The sequence below is a fragment of the Tursiops truncatus genome, chromosome 16, assembly GCF_011762595.2.
Source record: "Tursiops truncatus isolate mTurTru1 chromosome 16, mTurTru1.mat.Y, whole genome shotgun sequence".
Lineage (NCBI taxonomy): Eukaryota > Metazoa > Chordata > Mammalia > Artiodactyla > Delphinidae > Tursiops > Tursiops truncatus.
Window position 1 is genome coordinate 45,128,653 of NC_047049.1, and position 25,230 is coordinate 45,153,882.

At 37.1% G+C, this 25,230-nt stretch overlaps 1 protein-coding gene across 6 annotated transcripts in view; it reads right to left on the reverse strand.

Moving 5' to 3' along the window:
• Nucleotides 1-25,230, reverse strand: part of ZFAND4 (zinc finger AN1-type containing 4) — a 72,429-nt gene that overhangs the window by 7,226 nt on the left and 39,973 nt on the right. For 3 of the 6 annotated variants that reach the window (XM_073793340.1, XM_073793341.1, XM_019931766.3), the window contains 4 exons: nt 24,574-24,641; nt 20,189-20,375; nt 11,851-11,998; nt 378-1,553 (listed from right to left, as the gene is read on the reverse strand). In XM_073793340.1, coding sequence (XP_073649441.1) covers nt 378-1,553; nt 11,851-11,998; nt 20,189-20,375; nt 24,574-24,641 — 1,579 coding nt within the window. Of the gene's footprint in view, nt 1-377; nt 1,554-11,850; nt 11,999-20,188; nt 20,376-24,573; nt 24,642-24,800; nt 24,868-25,230 lie in introns of those variants that run through there. The other 3 variants (XM_073793343.1, XM_073793342.1, XM_033842465.2) reach the window with 3 other exon arrangements.

The following is a 25,230-nucleotide window of genomic DNA, read 5'->3' on the forward strand; positions in this document are numbered from 1 at the left end:
AAATTAACTTGGAACCTGATTGTCCCATCCATCAATATTGTACTTACTCTTTATCTATAAGAAAGTAAAATTCGATGGCTCAAATAAAAGTTCTTATTGAGGAAAAACATTAATAAAAATATTTAGTATTTAAAAATACATGATAAACTGTTTACACAAAGCTACTTTCAAATTACAGTTCTCAATTTAGGACCAAAACATTATTTAAAATTCAACTGTCAAAAAAATTTTCTACAAACTAGATAAACATTTTAAGAGAAAGTTATGAAAAGAATTCAACCTTAGGCCTCTTTATTTAATGTGTAAACAAAAAACAAACTATATGTTGAATCACTACATGGATAACTAGTAGAACATATTGAAAGGCAAATACTTACTAAAAAAAATTCTGTAGGTTCTAACTGGGGAGAACTTTTCCTAAGGCTTTCTTCCTGAAAATGCTGGAGGTTTGTAAACAGCCCAATTCCAGAGGTTCGAAGCCTGCCTGCCCCATGTGTGCTCTGCAAGCTGTCTCTGCTTGCGCTCTGGGCCAGCGAAGCAAGAAAACCTATATTATTTACACAACCAACAGGCTCTTTGGATGCCTTGTTAGCCATTTCTGTGATATCCCGAGCCTCAACTTTAGAAATAATATCAGATCTTTTCCCAGGTGAATCGACTTTAACAGCTCGAAAGCAAGTAGTCCTAGAGAAAGAAGAATCAGTTATATTTCGAATGTCCAGCGACCGAAGCACATTTTGTGAAGCAGAAGACTGGAGGTTCCCAGACTCAAAACATTTGGACTGTCTCTGTGGTTTCACCAGAGAGTTATGTAGTGACATTGGTGCAGAACAGTGAAGACGTGATAAGAGTCTATTCTCGTGAGGACTTAATTCACGGTGGTCAAGAACTGCAGTTTCTACTGATTCACCACTCAACACTCTTGCAACATGTTTAAGATGCTGCTCTGTAGCTTTCAACCCTTTATCACCATTAGTGAGTGAGAATTCTGGATTTACCTTCTGTGTGCCTTCTAAGCCACTGCTCTTTTCATCAGCATTTCCTTCGGTAAAGGAAGCAAACGAACCCACTTCAGGTAGAAGCGATTCTTCAGTTACACACTCTTCTGAAGTTGGAAATAAAACAGTGTCATCCTCATTATTAGATGGCAAATTTCCTGAAAAGTTTTTTGTCTGCCTAGGTAGGGATGATCCAAGATGGAGAACAGAATCAGCAAGCTCTTTGTCATTTTCAAACTCCATAGGGGGTATCTGAGGTGGTAGTTTGAAGCCACTATTGGAATGAGACTGTGTGTTACTCTCCCAGTTATTGTCTTCCTTAATAAAATCACTAGCGATAGATGATATGGATATATCAGCAGGGGGCAGAGCTGGCAAACTTGAAATGGCATTGCTGGCTGAGTCAGGCAGATATGTGTTCCCAGAAGAAGGTAAACAAGACTGCCCAATGTGGGGGAGAACCCTTAACAATCTGTGGCGAGCAGCTCCCGTGGAACTACTGGAAGGTCGAGGAACCACAGGTGGACGAGGTTTTACCTTGACAGGTTTCTTAGGCTAAAAGAAAAGAGGGAATATATAATTCTTTACACGGTCATTTTCTCTGCCCATAACAAAAATTAACGAAGGAAGAAAAGGTTACTTCTGTTAACATACTGGCATTTGGATTACCTCAATCTAAAATGTTTAAAAAGATTAAAATCTGGGGCTTCCCTGGTGGCGCAGTGGTTGAGAGTCCGCCTGCCGATGCAGGGGACACGGGTTCGTGCCCCGGTCCGGGAAGATTCCACATGCCGCGGAGCGGTTAGGCCCATGAGTTGTGGCCGCTGAGCCTGCGCGTCTGGAGCTTGTGCTCCGCAGCGGGAGAGGCCGCAACAGTGAGAGGCCCGCGTACCACAAAAAAAAAAAAGCAGCAGCAGCAGCAGCAGCAGCACGGGTAAACTTCAGTAAAAAGACTGATAGTAAGCATGTAATATATTTAATTAAAGACCTAAAACTAAGAGTGGGGACAAGATTAGAAAAATGATTTGTAAATGTTATACTACCTTAAAAAGCAGAAATAATGCAAATATTAAAAATGGAAGAAGAAAGATGAGAGAAAGTAAAATAAGTTCATTGATTATAACTTAATAAGTAGGAGTCAAAAGATATCTTTTAAAAATAAAAGAGAAGACAATTAAGTATGGAAAAGGCAGAATAAGGACATGATAAAAGATATTACTATAAAGTTAAACAATAGAATAAAAAATAAAAGCCTTCTGAAGTACCAAAAAGCACACACTCACATACCCATACACACACAAAACAGGCCATAAAGAAACTGTAAATATAACAAAATGATAAGACATTAAGGACCAAATATAGGGACGTCCCTGGTGGCTCAGTGGTTAAGAATCTGCCTGCCAATGCAGGGGACACGGGTTCAAGTCCTGGCCTGGGAAGATCCCACATGCCTCAGAGCAGCGAAGCCCGTGAGCCACAACTACTGAGCCTGTGCTCTACAGCCCACGTGCCACAACTACTGAGCCCACGTGCCACAACTACTGAAGCCCACACACCTAGAGCCTGTGCTCCACAAGAGAAGCCACCGCAATGAGAAGCCCGCACACCACAATGAGAAGCCCGCGCACCGCAACGAAGAGTAGCACCCACTTGCCACAACTAGAGGAAGCCCACACGCAGTAACGAAGACCCGACACAGCCATAAGTAAATAAATAAATAAATAAATTTATTTTTTAAAAAAAGACCAAATATAAAAGTCATACCAATAAATGTGAATGTGATTAAGTAGTATATTTTTTTAAATTTCAAATTGGTTCACAAAGCAAAAAACAACTCTATGCTGTATATAAAACATCTTCCTAAAACAAAGTAAATCAAAAGTTAATAAAAAAAAAGACATGAGAAAGAGTACACAAAGCAAATTAAAACAATAAGATATCAAGGATTATGGGCCTGATATCAGGCAAGGAAAATTCAAGCTGAAGGTCAGAGATGAAACATTTTATAACATCTAGAATTAGCAGTATAATGAAAATACAACAGTTATTAATATTTATGCACTAAATCACACAACCACCTTCTTAAAGCAAAAACTATGGGAGATGAAAAGAAAAATACACAGAAACCCACTAATAATTACAGACTTTCACATATCACTATTCTCATTCTAAGAGAGAGCAAGCTGAAAAAAAAATAAGGAAATAGAGGACGATTTAATAATGTCAAATCTTTCAGACAGATATCAAACTTTTACCCTGATAACAGAGAATGAGCCATTTTCTTAAGTATACACAGGACAGTCATAAAGAGTGATATTAGATCACAAATAATCAAATTCTATTAAGCAGATATGGAAATAACATTCTCTGATTTCTATGCAATAAAAAGAGAAATTTTAAAAAATTAAAAAGCCTCTCTTGCCAGGAGTTTTTCAAACTCAAACTACTCTTGGATAAACTATCAACTAAAAATGCAAAATTTCTTTTAAAAATTAATGAAAATACTACAAATTGACATTAAGTTCTCCCTGATGAGCTGAACTGAAAAGAATATGTCATCTACACAATATCCTGCCAAAAATGTTTGACCTGCATCTAATCATGATGAAGCAATAAGACAAACTCAAACTGAGGATATTCTACAAAATTGGCCTATACCTCAAAAATATCTGACATGAATGTCCAAAAAAGGCTAAGAAATAGTTCTGTATAAAAGCAGACCAAGAAAACATTACAACTAAATACAACAATGCATGATTCTTGATTGGATTCCAGATTGAAAACAGAAAGAAAAATCAAAATAAAACAAAATGCTATCAAATACATTATTGAGACATGGAGAAATGTGAATATGGATGAAGTAATGTGTATCAGTGATAAATTATGTGTGTGATAACTACATTGTGGTTATGTAGGAGAAGGCTCTGTTCTTAGGAGTTATATACTGAATTAAATATTTAGGGGGAAATGTTACTATATCTGCAACTAACTCCCAAATGGATCAGGTAAAAGAACAGGGAAAGAAAACAAATGTGGAAAAATGCTAACTGGCGAATCTAGGTAAAATTTTCATGGTTGTTCACAGGTATAACATTTCTGAAGGACTGAACATTTTTCAAAGTAAAAAAGGTAAAATAAGTGTTCAGACAAAAGCTAAGAGACTTAATTGCCAGGAGACCTAAATTAAAAGAAATACTAAAAGATTCAGATGGCAGGTAAATAATCTTTAAAGGAAGCAAGTAATTGCAGGAAAGAATAAAGAGCAACAGAAAAGGTAAATATATGGGTAAATATAAATAATATTAGCAATATAAAACAATTTGAGGGGCTCAAAATATATGTGAAATTAAAATGCATGACAATGACACAAAAGGTGTTTGGATGTATAAATGGAGTTAGTGTTCTAAGATTCTGGCATTAAAAGCAAAGTGGTAAAAATCATTTTTATTAGACTATAAGTAGTCAAGAATGTACAAATAATCTCTAGAGTAATCACTTGACAAAGCTAGTATAATAGTAAATTGCTAACAAAGTAGTAAAGGATAAAAACTGAATAACAGGGCTTCCCTGATGGCGCAGTGGTTGAGAGTCCGCCTGCCAATGCAGGGGACACGGGTTCGTGCCCCAGTCCAGGAAGATTCCACATGCCGCGGAGCGGCTGGGCCCGTGAGCCATGGCCGCTGAGCCTGCTCATCCAGAGCCTGTGCTCCGCAACGGGAGAGGCCACAACAGTGAGAGGCCCGCGTACCGCAAAAAAAAAAAAAAAAACAACTGAATAACAAAAAATAGACTAATCTAAAAAAGGACAAAAAAGGAGAGAAAAAGAAACATAAAACAGGTGGTTAAATAGAAAATAGTAAGATGATAAAAATCCACATGTATCGGTAATTATACTAAATGTAATAGATGAAAATCTTAAGCTTGTCAGTTTAGATTAAAAAATAATAAAACTAACCATGTACTGACTACAAGAGACAATTCTTAAATATAGGAACATAGAGTGAAAGTAACAGAGTGGAAATATAATAGAAACATAAACCAAAATAAAGCTAGCTCAGCTATACTAATAACAAAGTAGCTTATACTAATAAGACAAGTGCATTACAAGGCATAAATAAAAACATTTCTATAATGATAATAAATAATTTTTATAATAATATAAACTACAAGAAAGATATCACAATTCCTTGGATATCATAAAATCTGTACTAGATCATTTGATCTAGTTTGACAGAGTTTCAAAATACATAAAGCAAAAATAAACTTCTTAAAAGGAGAAACACACAAATCCACTACCAGAAAGGGAGATATTTAATACACTTTTCTGAATAACTGATGGAAAACAGACACACACAAAAATTAGAAAACCAGAACAACACAAATAACTTATCTAATTGATATATACAGAACACTATATATATGGACAGATTACACAGTCTTTCCAAGTGTGTAAGTGGCATTTATTAATATGCTTAGTCACAAGTCAAACCTCAACTAATTTCAAAGGCTTGAAATCATTTAGAGTATGTTCCATGACCACAGTGATATTGAACTACAAATCAGTAATAAAAAGGTACATAATGGGACTTCCTTGGTGGCGCGGTGGTTAAGAATCTGCCTGCCAATGCCGGGGACACAGGTTCAAGCCCTGGTCTGGGAAGATCCCACATGCCGCGGAACAACTAAGCCCATGCGCCCCAACTACTGAGCCTGTGCTCTAGAGCCCGAGAGCTATAACTACCGAGCCTACGTGCCACAACTACTGAAGCCCTCAAGTCTAGTGCCCGTGCTCTGCAACAAGAGAAGCCACCGCAATAAGAAGACCGCGTGGTGCAGCGAAGAGTAACCCCCGCTCGCCGCAACTAGAGAAAGCCTGCAGGCAGCAATGAAGACCGAACACAGCCAAAAATAAATAAATAAAGAAATTTATATCTTAAAAAAAGGTACCTAATATTCCACGTTTGTAAACTAGAGGTTTGCTTCTAAGTAAGCCATGAGTCACGCTGATATAAAGATTTAATGTAATCCCTGTGAAAATCCCAATAGCATTTTTGAAGAAATAGAATAATCCATCCTAAAATTCGTAAGTGATCTCAAGGGACCCCAAATACTCAAAATAATATTGACACATAAGAACAAAGTTGCAGGTCTCACACTTCCTGATTTCAAAACTTACTGCAAAGCTAAAACTTATTGCAAAGCTTATTACAAAGCTGTTGGTGTGGTACTGTCTTTATGTCAGTACCACACTAATCAAAATAGTGTGGTACTGACATAAAGACAAACATATTGACCAATGGACTACAACAGAGAGCCCAGAAATAAACCCTCACATATATGGTCAAATGACTTTCAACAAGATGCCAAGACTACTCAATGGGGAATGAACAATTTCTTCAACAAATGGAGTTGGGAAAATTGGATATCTTCATACAAAAGAACGAAGTTGGACCCTTACCTTGCACCATATACAAAAATTAACTTAAAAATGTATCAAAGACCTAAAACTATAAAATTCTTAGACGAAAACAGGAGGAAAAGCTTCATGACATTGGATTTGGCAATGGTTTCTTGGATATGACATCAAAAGCAGGGGGAACAAAAGAGAAAACAGATAAACTGGACTACGTCAAAATTTAAAGCTTCTGTGTATCAAAGGATACTACCATCAGAGTAAAAAGGCAACACACAGAATAAGAGAAAATATTTGAAAATCATATATATCATAAAGGGCTAATATCCAGAATATATAAAGAATTCTTAAACCTCAACAACAAAAACAATAACCTGATTCAAAAATGGGTAAAGCACTTGAATGGATATTTCTCCAAAGAAGATATACAAATGGCCAACTAGAACATGAAAAGATGCTCAACATCATTAATTATTAGGAAACTGTAAATCAAAAGTACAACTATGACCTCATGTCCATTAGGATGACTACTATTAAAAAAAAAAAACAGGGGCTTCCCTGGTGGCACAGTGGTTGAGAGTCCGCCTGCCAATGCAGGGGACACGGGTTCGTGCCCCAGTCTGGGAAGATCCCACATGCCGCGGAGCGGCTGGGCCCGTGAGCCATGGCCGCTGAGCCTGCGCGTCCGGAGCCTGTGCCCCGCAACGGGAGAGGCCACAACGGTGAGAGGCCCGCGTACCGCAAAAAAAACAACAAAAAAATACAAGTATTGGTGAGGATATGATGAAATTGGAAGCTATGGAAAACAGTATGGCAGTTCCCCCGAAAATTAAAAATAGAATTACCATATGATCTTAAAATTCTGGGTAAATTTCCGAAAGAATTTAAAGTGGGGTCTCAAAGAGATATTTGCATACCCTTGTTCATAACAGCATTATTCACAATAGCTAAAAGGTGTAAGCAACACATGTCTCCATTGACAGATGCACGGTTAAGTAAAATGTTGTATATACATATTTACTCAACCTTAAAAAGTATTTAAATTGTCACATAAGCTACAACATGGATGAACCTTGAGGACATTGCTAAGTGAAATAAGTCACAAAAAGACAAATACTGTAGGATTTCACTCATATGAGGTTCAAGAAAGTCAAATTCATAGAAAACAGAGAGTAGAATTGTGGTTGCCAGGGGCCGGGGGAGTAGAGAAATAGGGAATTGTTTAATGAGTATAGAGTTTCCATTTGCAAGATGAAAAAGTCTGGAGATTGGTTGCTCAACAGTGTGAATGTACTTAACACTACTGAACTGTATGTACACTTAAAAATTATTAAGATGGTAAATTTTGTTATATTTATTTTACTATAATTAAAAATTTAGTAATGTTAATTATAGAATCTAGGTGGTGGATAAACAGGTGTTCACTGTAAAATTCTTTCAACCTTGCTGTATGTTGGAAAAGAAAGGAAAATTAAAGACCAATTTCTCTGATGAACAAAAATCCTAAATAAAATATTAGGAAATTTAATTAAAGACATAAAAAGTAAAATTCACCACAACCAAAAATGGTTCATTCTAAGACTGATTTCATATTTAAAAAAAATAAATTCACCACATTATTAGAATAATTTTATTCAGTGTAAAATACTTTTTAATTTCCCTTTGGATTTCTTCTTCGACCCATCAGTTACTTAGAAGTGTGTTATTTCCAAAATATTAGATTTTCCAGATATCTTTGTTGACTCCTAATTTCATCCATTGTAGTAAGAGAGCATTTTTTTCCACACACACACACACACACACACACACACACACACACACTGTATTTTATTTTTACAAGAGATAAATAAACTGACACCAAGCATTGTAAATGGATGACCACAACAAAAGCAACAATGATTGCAATTACCAAACACGAAACACACTCATACTATGAAGAGAGCATTTTTTGTATGATTTGAGTCTTTTAAAACTTATTGGGACTTGATTGATAGCATACGATACACTTTATCTTAGTAAATGCTCTGGGTGCACTTAAAAAGAATGTGTATTCTGCTGTTGTTAGGTGGAGCTTTCTTTAAACGTCAATAGGGACAAATAGGTTTACAGTTGTTCAAGTCTTCTTATATCCTTTCTGATTTTCTATCTTTCCTATCAATTTTTGACAATGCGAGTTATATTAGAAATCTAATATAACTATGAATTTATCTATTTCTCTTTGTAGCTTTTTTTTTTTTTTTTTTTTTTTTTGCGGTACGCGGGCCTCTCACTGTTTGGGCCTCCCGTTGCGGAGCACAGGCTCCGGAAGCGCAGGCTCAGCGGCCATGGCTCACGGGCCCAGCCGCTCCGCGGCATGTGGGATCTTCCTGGACTGGGGCACGAACCCGTGTTCCCTGAATCGGCAGGCGGACTCTCAACCACTGCGCCCCCAGGGAAGCCCCTCTTTGTAGCTTTTGCTTCATGCATTTTGATGTTCTGTTATTAGGTACATAAACATTTAAGATTGTGGGGAAAGGATTTTATTTTTAATAGAGTTAGGTCAACTGTACTCCATCTGGAAAAAACTTGTCTTCATCCTACTTTACATTATACATGTTTTTTAAAGTTGTGAGGTTTTTTTTTTTTCAGATGGATTGTAAATCTAAATGAGAAAGAAAAATCATACGGCTTTTGGATAAAAAACACAGGAGCGTGTCTTCAAAACCGTGTGGTAGGAAAAAATTTCATTAAAAGTTTATAAAAACTAGTAATCATAAAAGGAATACTATTAAGTTAAAATACATTAAAATAAAGAATATTTATTCATTAAAAAAATAAGAAAGTGAAATAGCAGCTGCTAGAATATCTATAAATCATGTATCTGTCAAAGAACTTGTATCCATAGTATATAAAAATTCCTTCAAATCAGTAAGCAAAAGGCAGACAACCCAATTTAAAAAATGAGCAAAATATTTGAACAAGCACTAGACAAAGTCAGTATCTTAAAAAGAAAAACGGATGTATTTAGACAGTGTGATTCACATGATATAAAGACTGTTGGTACAAAAGTCAATATCTTAATGGCGAATAAGCATATGAAAAGCTTAACATTATTCTCCATCAGAGAAATGTAAATTAAAACCACTACACATCCACCAGAATCGATAAAATAAAAAAGACGCACAATGTCAAGTGTTGGTGAGGATGTGACACAAACGGGAACTCTCCTGTTTCTGATGCGAGTGTAAACTGGTTCAGACACTTCACAAAACTGTTCAGCAAAACAATTAAAGCTACACATATACCTACCCTATGACTCTACAAGTCTATTCCTAGCTATATGCCCCAAAGAAAAGAGTGCATGGGTCCACCAAAGTCATGTATAAGAATGTTCAAAGCAGCTTTGTTGATGAAAGCCAAAAACTAGAAACAACCTAAATGTCAAAAGAAGAAGGAAGAAAGGAAGTACAGGCATACCTCATTTTATTGCACTTTGCAGATAACCGCATTTTTTACAAATTGAAAGTTTGTTGCAACCCTGTGTTGAGCAAGTCTATATTGATGCCATTTTTCCAACAGCATTTGCTCACTTTGGGTCTCTGGGTCACATGCTGGTAATTCTTGCAATACTTCAGACTTTTTCATTATTATTTTATTTGTATGGTGATCCGTGATCAGTGATCTTTGATGTTACTACTACAACTCATGGAAGGCTCAGATTATGGTTAACATTTTTTAGCAATAAAGCATTTTTAATTAAGGTATGCATATTGTTTTTTAGACATAATGCTATTGCACACTTAATGGACTACAGTATAGTGTAAACATAAATTTTATATGCACTGGGAAACCAAAAAAATTCGTGTGACTCACTTTATTGCGATATTCGCTTTACTGTGGTGGTCTGGAACTGAATCTGCAATATCTCCGAGGTATGCCTGTATAGTCATACAATGGATTAGTACACAGCAGTAAAAGAGAATGAAATGATACATGCAACAACATGGATGAACTGCAAAAGTATTATGCTGAGCAAAAGAAACCAGACCAAAAAAAGGTATATTATATATGATATAATTTATACAAAGCTCAAGAACAGTAAAAACTAATTCATGGTGACACACGTAAGAATAGTAGTTATTTCTGGGAGTAGGAAAAGGCAGGTATTGATGGGAAAGGTTATAAGGAAATCTGGAGAGAAATTTTAATTTTGAGTTATACCTATTTTAATTTGAGTTACACCTACATGACTATATAGAAATGTAAAAATTCATCAAGCTCTATTAAAGACTTGTGAATTTTATTTTATGTACATATTACATTTCAATAAAGAAAAAGTTATTAATGGAGTGAAAAGCAAAATAATAGAGTGGTGATACATATATATGACAAAAAACATATCCAGAATATTAAAGATCTCCAAAAAAGTCAATAAGCAAAACACATACAGCCCAATTTTAAAAATGGGCCAAAGATCTGAACAGGCATTTTACAAAAAAGGATATCCAAATACCCAATAAATACATGAAAGGTGCTCAACTTCATTGATCAGAGAAATGCAAATTAAAGCCATAATGTAGGGCTTCCCTGGTGGCGCAGTGGTTAAGAATCTGCCTGCCAACGCAGGGGACACGGGTTGGAGCCCTGGTCCAGGAAGATCCCACATGCCGCAGAGCAACTAAGCCCGTGCGCCACAACTACTGAGCCTGTGCTCTAGAGCCCACGAGCCACAACTACTGAGCCTGCACGTCACAACTACTGAAGCCTGCACGCCTAGAGCCCGTGCTCCGCAGCAAGAGAAGCCACGCAACAAGAAGCCCGCACACCTCAATGACGAGTAGCCCCCGCTCGCCACAACTAGAGAAAGCCCGCGTGCAACAACAAAGACCCAAACCCAACGCAGCCAAAAATAAATAAATTTATTTATTTATTTATTAAGAAAAAAAACATAATGTAATGCCACTACACACCAACCAGAACGACAAAAATAAAAAAGAAGGACCATATCAAATACTGGTAAGAATGCATGAAAACTGCAACTCTCATTCACTATTGGACAGAATTCATTCAATTACTTTAGAAAACTGACAGTATCTAGTAAAGCTAAACATTCCTTATCAACATCCAGGTAGTGGAGATATCCATAATAAGTAAATATTAACAGCATTTTAAAAAGTAACTATTGCAAAATTAAGGTTAGGCTATCTTTTATTATCTTTCTTAGCTCTAGAACTATGAAATTTTTTTAAATCATGAATTATTTTGAGTGCAGTATTATCACATTAACTACATTGCTGGCCTAAAAAAATCAATTCACTACATTTAATATCTCAATAAATAACTGAGGCCAGAAACTTGAAATGAATAATAGTTTATAAATCTTTTTTCCACAATTACCAACAGACTCAATGCTGTGAGCCCTGCAAGGATATACTAGAGAAAGATCTGGCCAAGCTTCACCTTTTTGCTGAGATTCATGTTCTCCATCTTAGCCTTCAGCAGTTTCATCTTATTCATAGTTATTGAATTTTCAATTATCTGTTGCCCAGAAGGAGAAGGCTCAATTTCCTCATCTTCATCAGTATGCAAATTATACACAGAACCACCACTGCAAAGAAAATAATAATTACTATTGAAATGTACCGTATACCTGCCCAATGACTAAAAATATTTTAAATGCAGTATAAACTATAGATGTTGCTAATGATAAAACGATAAATCCATCTTGTCAATGTAAATTCAAGGCAAATGTATTTCAAAAATATATTTCTTATGAGAAAAAAAGTAAATGGGATAAATATCATGATCTAGCATTACTGAAAATCTAGTACAGCTGAGCTTTTCTGAAGTCAGTATACCATAAGTGAAGATCTTTTATGTTTGGAAATGTAACCAGACAGAATAGCACAGATTTTAAAATGAAAAAAGACACCTTGGTCAAGTCATGACACAAATTATTAAACATGTAAAACATTCCAATTACTGATCAATCACAGTAACATTTATTCATAACTTAACATTTATTATTTGGAGCCCCTTCTCTTTGACTACATAATGCCACAATATAATGCCATAATATAATGGCACTATCATACTATCCTCATATTTATTCTTATACGTCTATCTTTCCCCCTTATTCCCCCATATGTAAGCAAGTTGAAAGCAGATATTAATATTAGGCCTGGGACTTCCCTGATGGCTCAGTGGTTAAGAATCCGCCTGCCAATGCAGGGGACACAGGTTCGATCCCTGATCTGGGAAGATCCCACATGCTGCGGAGCAACTAAGCCTGTGCACCACAACTACTGAGGCTGCGTGCCACAACTACTGAAGCCCATGCTCCTAGAGCCCGTGCTCCACAACAAGATAAGCCACTGCAATGAGAAGCCTGTGCACCGCAGTGAAGAGTAGCCCCTGCTCACCACAACTAGAGAAAGCCCGCAGGCAGCAGTGAAGACCTAACACAGCCAAAATTAAATTTAAAAAATATATATTAGGCTGTGTTCATCTTCCTAGTCTTAGCACCTGGCACAATGCTTGGCACACATTTAACAAACGTTTGCTGAACTGAACACAAACATAATTAAAATTTCATTCAGCTTTTTCAGTAATGGGAAAATTAAAATCATACACAACCTCAGCATATTTGAAGAATGACTGAAATTTTCAATTGAGCATAAGAAACATGTGCACTGGTCACCGTGCCCAATTTACTGTATCTATGCTAAAGTAGTATGAGAATTAGTAAGATTTCCTGTTCTATATGGTTGTAAGAAATGGAAACAATTTAAGATAACCTTAATAGGGCATATTTCATAACACTTCTGAAGGACATACTACCACCACACAAAGGTAAAGTAGAGAGTGGATAGCCCCATTCCTAAACTTTACATGGTGAAACTGGTGACATTCTGAAATCATGGGTTAATTACATTGCACAGCAGCCACAGGTATCAGGAGGAAGAATGGCGGAAATTGGTCTCCATAGCCAATTCAGTCCCTAGTGTTTGACTCGTGACTATCATTTCGATCTATTATAGATTCCCAGTATAATATGAAAATTGACACAATGGACACAACACTAAATTGACACTGCTACCATTTACTGAATGCCTACTCTGCCAGGCACTTTCCGCATATTATTTCTAATCCTCACAAAAACTACATAAGATGATATTATATCCCATTTTATAAATGAGGAACCTGCAGTTGGGAGAGGTTAAATGATTTTGTTCAAGACCAGAGAGCTAGTAAATGGTGCACCTAAGATTCAAATCCTCTGTCTGGTTCCAAAATCTATTCTTTATACTACTTCCTGTTGCTTCCCCAGGCACCAAACAGTAGACCTTACTGAGTCATACTTATGTATCCAAATTAATTAACAGAATTTATAGTATGTGAAGGCTCTCATCTTGAACTTAACTATACCTGAAAAGGAAGGTTGAGGTGAAGATTTTTGCCAGTTCACCCTTGGAGTTGGAAGGAATGACTCAAGTATATTCTATTCTTGGTCACCTTATAATACTGTAACTTCAACTACTTCTCTGTTATGTCCCGTGGAATTTTAAATTTATCCATATTGAATACTAAAAGAGGTTTCTGACTTAACCTTCCTGTCATAAAAAACTGGTCCTTTACTATTTTCCCATAGAGACCCGTGTGTGTGTGTGTGTGTGTGTGTGTGTGTGTGTGTGTGTGTGTGTGTGTGTGTGTATTTGTACGTTAAAAAGTACAATCATGATAAATATTTCATGGGCTGCATTTTAGAGGATAAAAAAACATTTTTAAATTCACCTAATTTGGGGACTTCCCTGGTGGCACAGTGGTTAAGACTCTGCGCTCCCAATGCAGGGGGCCCAGGTTCAATCCCTGGTCAGGGAACTAAATCCCACATGCATGCCACAACTAAGAGTTCCCATGCCGCAACTAAGACTCAGTGCAACCAAATAAATAAATAAATAAACATTAAAAATATATATGTTTAAAAAAAATTCACCTAATTTTTTCAAAATACCACATTATTCTGTTTCCTCTCACAAAGCATAGATTCATGGGATCAGTTAGAAGCCAATCCCAATTTTTTTCTAAATGGAAAAATGTAACTAGACCAGGATAACACAGTAATTTATAAACTTAATCCAAGAATACCTTTCTTTATTTTTAAATATTCTAAATATTTTCTTGAATGCTATATTTAACTTTTCCTAAATCTTTTAACCTAATAATAGGATTAAAGAATAAGAGGTGTGGGGCTTCCCTGGTGGCGCAGTGGTTGAGAGTCCACCTGCCGATGCAGGGGACACGGGTTTGTGCCCCGGTCCGGGAAGATCCCACATACCGCGAAGTGGCTAGGCCCGTGAGCCACGGCCACTGAGCCTGCGTGTCCAGAGCCTGTGCTCCACAATGGGAGAGGCCACACAGTGAGAGGCCCGAGTACCGCAAAAAAAAAAAAAAAAAAGAATAAGAGATGGGCAAATGTAATATTTTTTCTAACAAGAATATTATTCACCCTGAAGCCAACTCCTTATGTGACTTTCACAGATTAAGTTACCATTTAATTAAGTGTTGCAATGCTTCTTTTTATTTCTTCCCACTTAAAAAAGCAGTAAGGTAGCACAATTAACTAAAAAGATTTGAGACTAAAAATGATGACTGATACTAGATTTTGTATCAGAATGAATCAAATAATTCTGTTTTTTCTTAGAGCAAGAGTCAGCAAACTATGACCAAGGTCAAATTCAGTCCATCACTTTTTTTTCTTAATAAATTTATTTATTTTATTTATTTATTTTTGGCTGAGTAGGGTCTTTGTTGCTGTGCACAGGCTTTCTCTAGTTGTAGCGAGCGGGGGCTACTCTTCGTTGTGGTGCGCAGGCTTCTCATTGTGGTGGCTTCTCTTGTTGCAGAGCACGGGCTCTGGCCATGCACGCTTCAGTAGTTGTGGCTCACGGGCTCAGTAGTTGTGGCTCATGGGCTCTAGAGCGCAGGCTCAGTAGTTGTGGCGCATGGGCTTAGTTGCTCCACGGCATGTGGAATCTTCCCGGACCAGGGCTCAAACCCGTGTCCCCTGCATTGGCAGGCGGGTTCTTAACCACTGTGCCACCAGGGAAGCCCCCACCACTTATTTTTGATTGGCCCACAAGCTAAGAATGGTTTTTAGATAGTTGAAAAAATCAAAATAATAATATTTCATAATGTGAAAATTATGTGAAATTCACATTTGTGTCCAATAAAGTTTTGCTGGAACACAGCCACACTCACTTGATCACATATTGCATGCACTGCATACTGCTCTTACACTACAATGGCAGAGTTGAATAGATGCATAAGAAATTGTATGTGGCTCTCTCATTGCTTCGTACTGTGGTTTAGCACACTGTAAATCACAGTGGCACAGTCATAATCAACAACACTTCGATTACCATGTGTATCACTGTACAATGACATTTTATTACCAGTATGTACCCAACATGTCAAAATGAAGAGAAGAGTGGACTTCAAATGCTGCAGTTTTAAAACACAGTAGAGAGTGGATCATTTTGCTATCAACTAAATAGCAAAATATGATGTTTATTATACAATGACACTATAGCTATGCTACAGAAAAACAACATATTTGGACATTATCAGACTAAGGACTCATCACAACATTCCCAACTTGCAGGAAAGCAATGGTCAGAAAAATCAGAAAATTTAAAATGGAATATCTCATCACAGTATAATTTCTTCACAAAAATAAATGAAAATGAGAGTGCAACCAAAAGAAGTTTCCGAGTGGCTTATTTACTAGCCAAACAAGGAAATGTTTACCAATTGTGAATTAATTAAGCCATTTTTGATCACAGCAGTTGAAAAAATGTATCCAAAGAAAATAAACTTGTTTAAAGACTACTTCTTTGGCAAGAACAATTTCTAGAAAAGTTGAAAACACTGGAAGCAACATCAATAGTTAATTTAAAAATCAGGCAAATGATTTGGAGTCATTTTCCTTGGCTTTTGACAAGTCAAGACAAGCTAGATACTATTCAGTTGTTTTTGCTTATTCAGGGTATCAAAACCAAATTTGAAGTGACTGAAGAACTAGCCCCCATGTATTGTCTGCATGAAACAACTACATTTAAGAATATTTTCAAAGAAATTGCTAAAACACTAACAGTACAACTTGAAGCAAAATCTACAAGTGGGGGGCTTCCCTGGTGGCGCAGTCGTTGAGAGTCCGCCTGCCGATGCAGGGGACACGGGTTCGTGCCCCGGTCCGGGAGGATCCCACATGCCGCGGAGCGGCTGGGCCCGTGAGCCATGGCCGCTGAGCCTGCGCGTCCGGAGCCTGTGCTCCGCAGCGGGAGAGGCCACAACAGTGAGAGGCCCGCGTAACGCAAAAAAAAAAAAAAAAATCTACACGTGATGAAGCAAAAATATGTGTGGAACAGAAAAAACAAGATTTTTAGGACAAATTTACAAAGCTAATGAAATGTAAGGTGTTTAAAACCTATGGTTACTCATCGTGTTATTCATCAGCAGGTAATCCTGCAGTAAATATTTCAATCTATCATGTATTACTGAACTAACAGTGTCAATGGTAGACTTCATTTGTCTCATGGACTTAACCGTTAGTTCAATGGCTTGGCAGTAGCAGCTTTATTGTGATTTTTTTCAGCTCAGGGCTGACACTGAATTTTTCTGAATGAGAAGAACCACTCGCAACCGCAAACATCCAATGCAGAATGCCTTTGGAAATTAGTTTGTGCTGTGTCCTGATAATGTTCCTTAGTGAATTCCACGTAAAATTACAAGCCAAAACAGTACTTACATGAGAAACTTACACTGCAGTAATGTCATACTGACAACTAGCATTACTTGGAACCACATGTAATATCATGCTTTCAAAAGTTAAAAACAAAGCAAGATCTCCATTCCCACACAAATTTGCAGCAGTCATACTTTCCAAACTCAAATTACACTCCCAGCAGCGTTTTCATACCTCACTGCAAGTTAAATGAAATCTGTGTATTTCAAAATCTATTTAAATGTGCAATTGAGAAGCTCCACCTATGTTCAATTGGAAGTGACTGATCTGCAACATAATGAAATGCTAAAGGCAAACAGCAAGGGAAGACTCTAACAGAATTCTATAAATGCCTTCCAAGTGATGAATATGCTCAATTAAAATCATATGCTCATGGACTGCTCTCATTATTTGGCAAGTACCTATCTGTGTGAAATGAAATTTTCAAAGATAACGTACATAAAATCTCATTCCAGATCAATATTAACAAGTGAACTTTTACAACTGATTCTGCAAATTTGATAGGCAACACTAGCTTTCAACACCTTAACTAAACTATTACTCCCACACAAAAGAATTCCATTCTTCTCGTCAGTAGACCTGAATTACACACACACACACAGACACACTATTCTTATATTTTGAAATTTGTCTGTAAAAATTTTGTGAAAATTTGTTTCCTCTTGTTATATAAGTACTTACATGGTATCCTTAGTTGTATCTCTTGGCCTGGAAACCCTAAAATAGTTACTATCTGGCCCTTTACAGAAAAAGTTTGCTGCCCTCTATTGTGGAGTGAGAAAGCCTCTCCTAGAATAGGCAGGATAAGGTACGACCAGAAAAGGTTTTCTGCTCTGCTTCCTCATCCACCCTATCCCTTCTGGTAAGTGAATAGAAAGGAAAAGAAAAATAAAAAATAGCTTAAGAGGAACAATAATAATACAATTTTAACTGAAATCCATAACAACATTTGGATTATGTCTTAAACACAAATAGAAGTTGACTGGGGAAAAACTGAGGTAAAAGGAGTAAATGATGTTTTAAGCAAAGGAAAAAAGATGTAAAAATACATGGCATAATTAAAGAGACCTGTAAAAATGATGATAACAGGTTTTGAAGGGCCTTCCATGCTAAGCTACGGAGCTTAGATTTTCTCCCTTAGGAAAGGAGAGCCAAAAGAGGATTTCCTAAGGAAGAAAACCAAAACAACAGCTAACTAGCACATGGAGAGACTGGTATAAAGAAATTCTACTCATGGTCTAAGTGAGAGACCCTGGATTAAAGCTGCAGCCCTCACTGGTCCCTCTTCTCTACTTTTAGCCCATATGTTTAAGGCATGTTAGCAATGCTAACCAGAGCCTGACACGTAGAGTCAACAGTCAACGTCCATTTGTGACATCTGCTCTCTGGCCCCAAAGAATGAGTATAATCTCTCTTCCACATAACACTCTGAGGTGAGGCATAATCCTAAAGGAATCCCCAGGATTCCCAATTCCTGGAGCTCACTCCCTGTATACTCTCCTAGCCTTGAGTTTGGGCATGACCTATGACTTGCTTCTATCCAACAGAATATGGCAAAAGTAAAGGGATTTTCAGATGTAAATTAGGCCCCAAATCAGTTGATTTTGAGTTAATCAAAAGAGAACTGAGGGAAGCTTCTACCCAATAGCCAGTAAAAGAACCAGGGCCCTCAGTCATATGACTGTCAGGAAATGAATTATGCCAGCAAAGTGAATGAGCTTAAAAGTAGATTCTCTTCCCCAATCAAGCCTCCAGGCAAGAGTACAACTTTGCCAACACCTTGACTGCAGCTTTGTGGGAACCTGAGCAGAGCACCTGGCTAAACCGTGCCTAGACTCCCAACGCATAGAAACTGATTTCCAGACTACAAGTTACTTTTTGTATGAACGGTATTGCAACTAGGTTTTTATGCTGTGGAATTAAATTTAGTTATCTGTAATACCTTTCCTTCCTTTGTCTGCCTGTCCTACTCCTCTTTTAAGGTCACTTTTTCTCAGAGGTTGTCCCTAACTCCCCACCTTTCAGGCAAAATGAAGGCCTTCTTATCTGCTTTTCCAGAGATGTTGATGTCTTTTTATAACAACTGCCAAAATTATATTATAGATACTATTTATAGCAGATTGCATGCTCCATGAAGGGAAGGAATATAATCTTTATAACCTAGTGCCTAGTGTAAAGACTGACTATAAAAGTTCAGTAAATTTTTAGTAAATGTTTTAAAGTGAAAGGAGGTAAAGAATCATAGTAAGGCAGAGTGCACAGAAACTTGAAGGTTACCTTGTCCAATTTACTAAGTGTTCTATTGCCTAGCTAAGTACCTTTAAGTTGTTTCCTTCTGATTTTAGAATATAACAACTCCTCTTCCTCTTTTCTTTTAAGGATTATATGTCTTGTTATTTTTTATTTATTTATTTGGGGGGGGCCCTCACTGTGCAGCTTGTGGGATCTTAGTTTCTCGACCAGGGACTGAATCCAGCCCCTTGGCAGTGAGAGCGCGGAGTCCTAACCACTGGACCGCCAGGGAATTTCCCCTCCTCCTTTTATACAGTAGGAAAACAAGACTAGAGAAGTAAAGAGATTTATCCATCTTTAAGCAGCAGAGTTAAATTTTGGAAAAAAAGAGCAACTTTAGGCTTAACCCTTTCTATTATGCCACAGTTGTATAATAACACACTATTGTAACAAGACTCTATAATCTAGTAGGCATCTTAGACTTTCATAAAGTGACAGAAATAAATATTTTTTACAAAAAATCCTACTCCATAAAGAAATTTCAGTTTTAGAAATTACTCGTATCAATCATACGAAGGACAATTTCAGAATTATATAATTGAGGTGGGGTGGTGGAAAAGGGGAGAATGAATAAAATTTAGTTAGTCTTGTGAATATCATAAGACTATTTTGACAACACAAGGTAAACATAAGGTTTATGGGCGTATCATACAATGTTCTCCTTTTCTAAGTGAGACATGCAAATGAAAACCTATTTACCTTAAAGATTCAGATAATGGTGTTAAAGTGCCATCTCCCCTGTCTACTACACGAAAGAAATTCAACTGATCTCCTTCTCGGTATACCAGAAATGTAACTTGTTTGTTGCAGGAGGTCTTCTCCCAGACCTCATCTCGACTGGAATCCATGTACTCAGCCATCTCCCTAAGTGGATCTTCCATAGGAACTACAAATGGAAAAATTGATAAACAAGCTTTCAATTTATATCAAGTTTAATGCATCTTGGTACACTGTCAGGATATAAGGTGCTGAATTTGAACAACAATCCTATGCATACAATACATATATATTACATTCTTCAGATAAGTTTCTGGTCTTTTTAGTTAATACAGCATTTTATATGTTGTATTAATATGAAAGAAATGAAATGATTATGTTGTTATGTACAAAGGCAGGGTTTAACCAAATACATGAGGTTTTTCCTGTGTCACTGGAGAGTATATTTGTTGACTGTATGACATAATTATCTATAACTATTTTCACTTTACACCTTCCACTCCCTATATTTTCCAATATTGGTTCTAACAATCAATAATTAAAAAGCAATGTAAATTCCACTTACTTTAGATTAAAAAAACAAACACACACACAATTGGGGAACATATGTTAGAAATTAGAAGTGAATCCCTTTTTTTCTTTCTGGTTTTATATAAAGGCTGATTCTTCTTAGAATTGTTTCTTGACGTGAAGATAGGCAATTAAAAGTACACGGTAGGGCTTCCCTGGTGGCGCAGTAGTTGAGAGTCCGCCTGCTGATGCAGGGAACATGGGTTCGTGCCCCGGTCTGGGAAGATCACACATGCCGCGGAGCGGCTGGGCCCGTGAGCCATGGCCGCTGAGCCTGCGCGTCCGGAGCCTGTGCTCCGCAACGGGAGAGGCCACAACAGTGAGAGGCCCGCATACAGCAAAAAAAAAAAAAAGTACACGGTAACCCAGGACACAAGGGGGTCCCTTAGTGTGCTAAAACTGCTAGGTCTGTAATGATCAGTATGTTGTTTCTTGAAAGCATCCTCCCAGGACCCCACTTGTCCTGGTATGTATCTATGTGTCTAGTCAGAGCACGTGGCTCTAGCGGCCTGGCGCTGTCGTCAGGTTTGAATGACACTGCACAGCCATCACCTCAACCCACTCTCATCCATAGCAGCCACAGACAGATTCTGCTCCTGTGGTGGGGACAAGCCTCAAGAGACTGCTAGCTCACAGCCTGAATGTTCTAAACGCCCCTGAACCTCAGATCAGGGAGTCTAAGCAATGGCTGAGGGAAAAAAAGTTCGCTCCCAAAGACGTTTTCATGTCAAGCTGCAGAAACATTTGTTCTTTCTTAAAAGAGGCAACAATTTCTCAGACTCTATAACTTTCATTCAAGTAGCTTACTTATTAACAGAATAACAGTGCTGAACTGTTATCTGAACCTGTCAAAAAGTTACAGCAATAATAAATGTTAAACTCTGAAAGTAATGAGGTAAAAACACTGAAGATGTTCCCATATCCTAAATTCAATTCCATCAGTACTAAAACACAAAAACTTCAGAAACATAATAAGATTTACCTTGTTTTACAAAAATAGTTGGATGTTTTGATAGGCTCTTTCATAGGCACAAGATGTGTAAATATTAAAGGACATTTTTAAAACAGGTCCTTGCCATTTTAAGTTTATGCTACATTTTCCAAATTACATTAATAAGAAACAAAAACTATGCTACCAGCATTACTAAAACCACATGAAAGTCTTGTTTAAACCAAGAGAGTGTGCCTTACTTAGGGAGGCACTGGCATTGAATATATGTATGCACCTATGTGTATGTATGCAACACCCCTTTTCATAATAGAACAATCATTTAGATTTCATCAGGTATAAAGCATTATGTATATAGTTTAGGATAAAATTTAATTTTAGAAAGGAAAGCTTTTTTTTTTTTTTCTTTTTGGCCATGCCACACAGCTTGCGGGATCTTAGTTCCCTGGCCAGGGATGGAACTTGTGCCTGATGCAGTCGAAGTGCAGAGTCCTAAACACTGGACCACCAGGGAATTCCCAGGAAAGTATTTTCCATGTTGTTCTGATAATGGTTAATTCAAAAACAATTTTAAAAGCTAAATATTACTGGAGTTCACACAATAAAGATATTTTCTAAACCATAATTTTCAAGTAAGACTAAATATTGGGTTGGCCAAAAAGTTCGTTCGGATTTTTCTGTGAAACGAAATTTAGGCCAACCCAATAGCTAAAAAATAAGGTTTCTGAAATACATTATGGAGAATTTCTAGATCTGGGTACAGTTTTTCTTTTTCACAAAGTTTTCATTGATGTAAGGTAGACAACAGCTACATTTTCATTTTAAAAGTTGATTCAATAAAGGCATAATTATTAAGAACTTAGTCTAAAATATAAAAAAAGACAAGTTCTAGGTACTGATTCTTCAATTTACAAACGAGGCACAAGAAGTTGTAGGGAAAAAAGTATTACAAAGCTTCAACTACCGACAGGTAATGATGCCTTCCACTTTCATTTTGTTTTAAGTTAAAAAAATACATGTATTTTTAACTCAGAATCTGTGTACTTATCCTCATAAACATATTTTTAGTCCTAGTAAGAAAAGTAGGTGTCTGATAAAACATTCTGTTTAAAGACAATACTATACACAAATAACAAACTTTGAAAACTATAATACAATGGAATTCACATGTCATTAAATTAGCGTCTTATAACGGCTCAGTAAACACACTAGGGTTCTTCTACTACCCTCAGAATGGCTACTATAAACATCATTTAATGTTACGTGGGGCAATTTCATAGGTCCAACTAATAGAAAGTCCCGAATCTAGTTAATCAGCTTTAACATTATTATCTTTGTTTTTTTCTAACTTATCCAAAACAGTTCAACAGCCAAAGTACCATATCTCACAAAATCCTCTTGAAATAGCTAGGAAATAGATGGTGATAACCCTATTTTCTAATCAAAATTATGAAGCATGGAGATGAAATCTCACTTGTGGAAGAAGTATAAGCCATGAGTGGAATCAGTACTCAACATTCAATTTTCTGGTTAGTGAAGGATCAAACAAATACAAAGGCCTTCCCCAGACGAGGCCCACAGAGCAGGACTACTCTGAGAAATCTAAGCATGCCTCTGCTCTGTGGGTATCCATCTGATATACCTGAATCAGGGACAAACGTGAACATGCCCAGTTCTTCCCATGCTTAGAACTTCCTTGTTAATCAAGTCTCTGTTCACATCATCATCTCCAAGGGCTCTTCCACAATTGTCCTCCTACTACCCTACTTCCATGGACACTGTCATGCTACCCTATTCCCTCCAGCACTTACAGCTGCCTGAAGTAACATCAATTCTTCACATGTTTATTGTGGACACTGTGATGAAGCAGGAACTTCTTCTCCCATGAAATACTGCACTGAACATCTAGTAGATGTTCAAAATGTGTTTGCTGAATGTCTCTCTCAGAGACCACCCACATTCTGAAAAAAAGGCTTCAACAGGACTATGATAATATCTATAAAAGCCAAATGCATCACAAACCAGGCTAAGAGGTATCTTTGGAATTTCCTACAGCAATCATTACCCCAGGAGTTGAAGACGCAGTGGATTAAAAAAGCAACAAGACCAGTAAAATGAACCTAAACACAATGATAACAACGTAATACTTGTACTATGCCATCCCACTGCCCTTCCCTATACTGGTGAGGTTTATATTTAAATCTCTTTGGACTGAATCAGGAATCATGAGATTTTTCTGGAATATGAGCTCCTGCCCCTCATTTAGGCTTTAAAAAACAATGCTAGGGCTCCCCTGGTGGCACAGTGGTTGAGAGTCCGCCTGCCGATGCAGGGGACACGGGTTTGTGCCCCGGTCCGGGAAGATCCCACATGCTGCGGAGCGGCTGGGCCCATGAGCCACGGCCGTTGAGGCTGTGCGTCCGGAACCTGTGCTCCGCAATGGGAGAGGCCACAACAGTGAGAGGCCCGCGTATCGCAAAAACAAACAAACAAAAAATGCAGGAGGACCTACTATATAGCACAGGGAACTATACTCAATATTTTGTAATAACCTATAAGGGAAAAGAATCTGAAATAAATATATATATTCATATGTATGTATAACTGAATCACTTTGCTGTAAACCTGAAACTAACACAACATTGTAAATCAACTATACTTCAATAAAAATAAAAATTTAAAAAATAAAATAAGAAAAGAACAATGCTGAGAGAAACAACGAGGTTCTTCTAAGACCTAATAGCAGAAAGAGAACCTGGATAAAACCTGAGGCTATAAAAACACCACCTGGCTTGAAGATTATTATTGTCAAATTGCTTTAATATACATAATTTTAACATATGCCTACCTCTTCTAGTATTTATAGGTCCACCACGCATAGCCAAAACCAGCTTCAAGGTACAACCTTCTGAAATGCTGTGGATAATTAACACAAAAATAAACCACAATCATCAAAATACATTCAGTGTTAAATATACACATAATTATGTGCTGGTTTATCACAGTGCCTACTCTCTAAAAGATAATAAAAATGATATAGCAATGTGCATAAATATAAAATGTTAACTTATTTACTTGCATAAATAATGAAAACATGAAGAAGTTCTCATAAGCCTTAAATATGACATGAATAAAAGTATGAAAAGGACCTCTGTGGTTTAGCCTCTTCATTTCACATGTCAGGCCCTAAGAAGAAAAGAAGCTTGTTCAAGACCCAAAGTGTTAGAAATATCAGATCTATTTAATAAAATAAAACAATAGAAGAATAACAAATTTACAAGATCTCCCAACTCCCAGTGTGCTCCCAGCTATTCCACATGGCCTCTGACCCTTTTTTTTAAGGAAAGAATGAAGAACTATGTGAGAGAAGGGAGAAAGACAAAAGGTCTGATGGTGTATCTACAATCACTGATGCACACAGTGTCACTTAGTATCGCATTAGGAGGGCCTAAGAAAAATGAAAGACTTGGTGAAGAGCAATACTCTCTTACCCAGTACCCTTGTG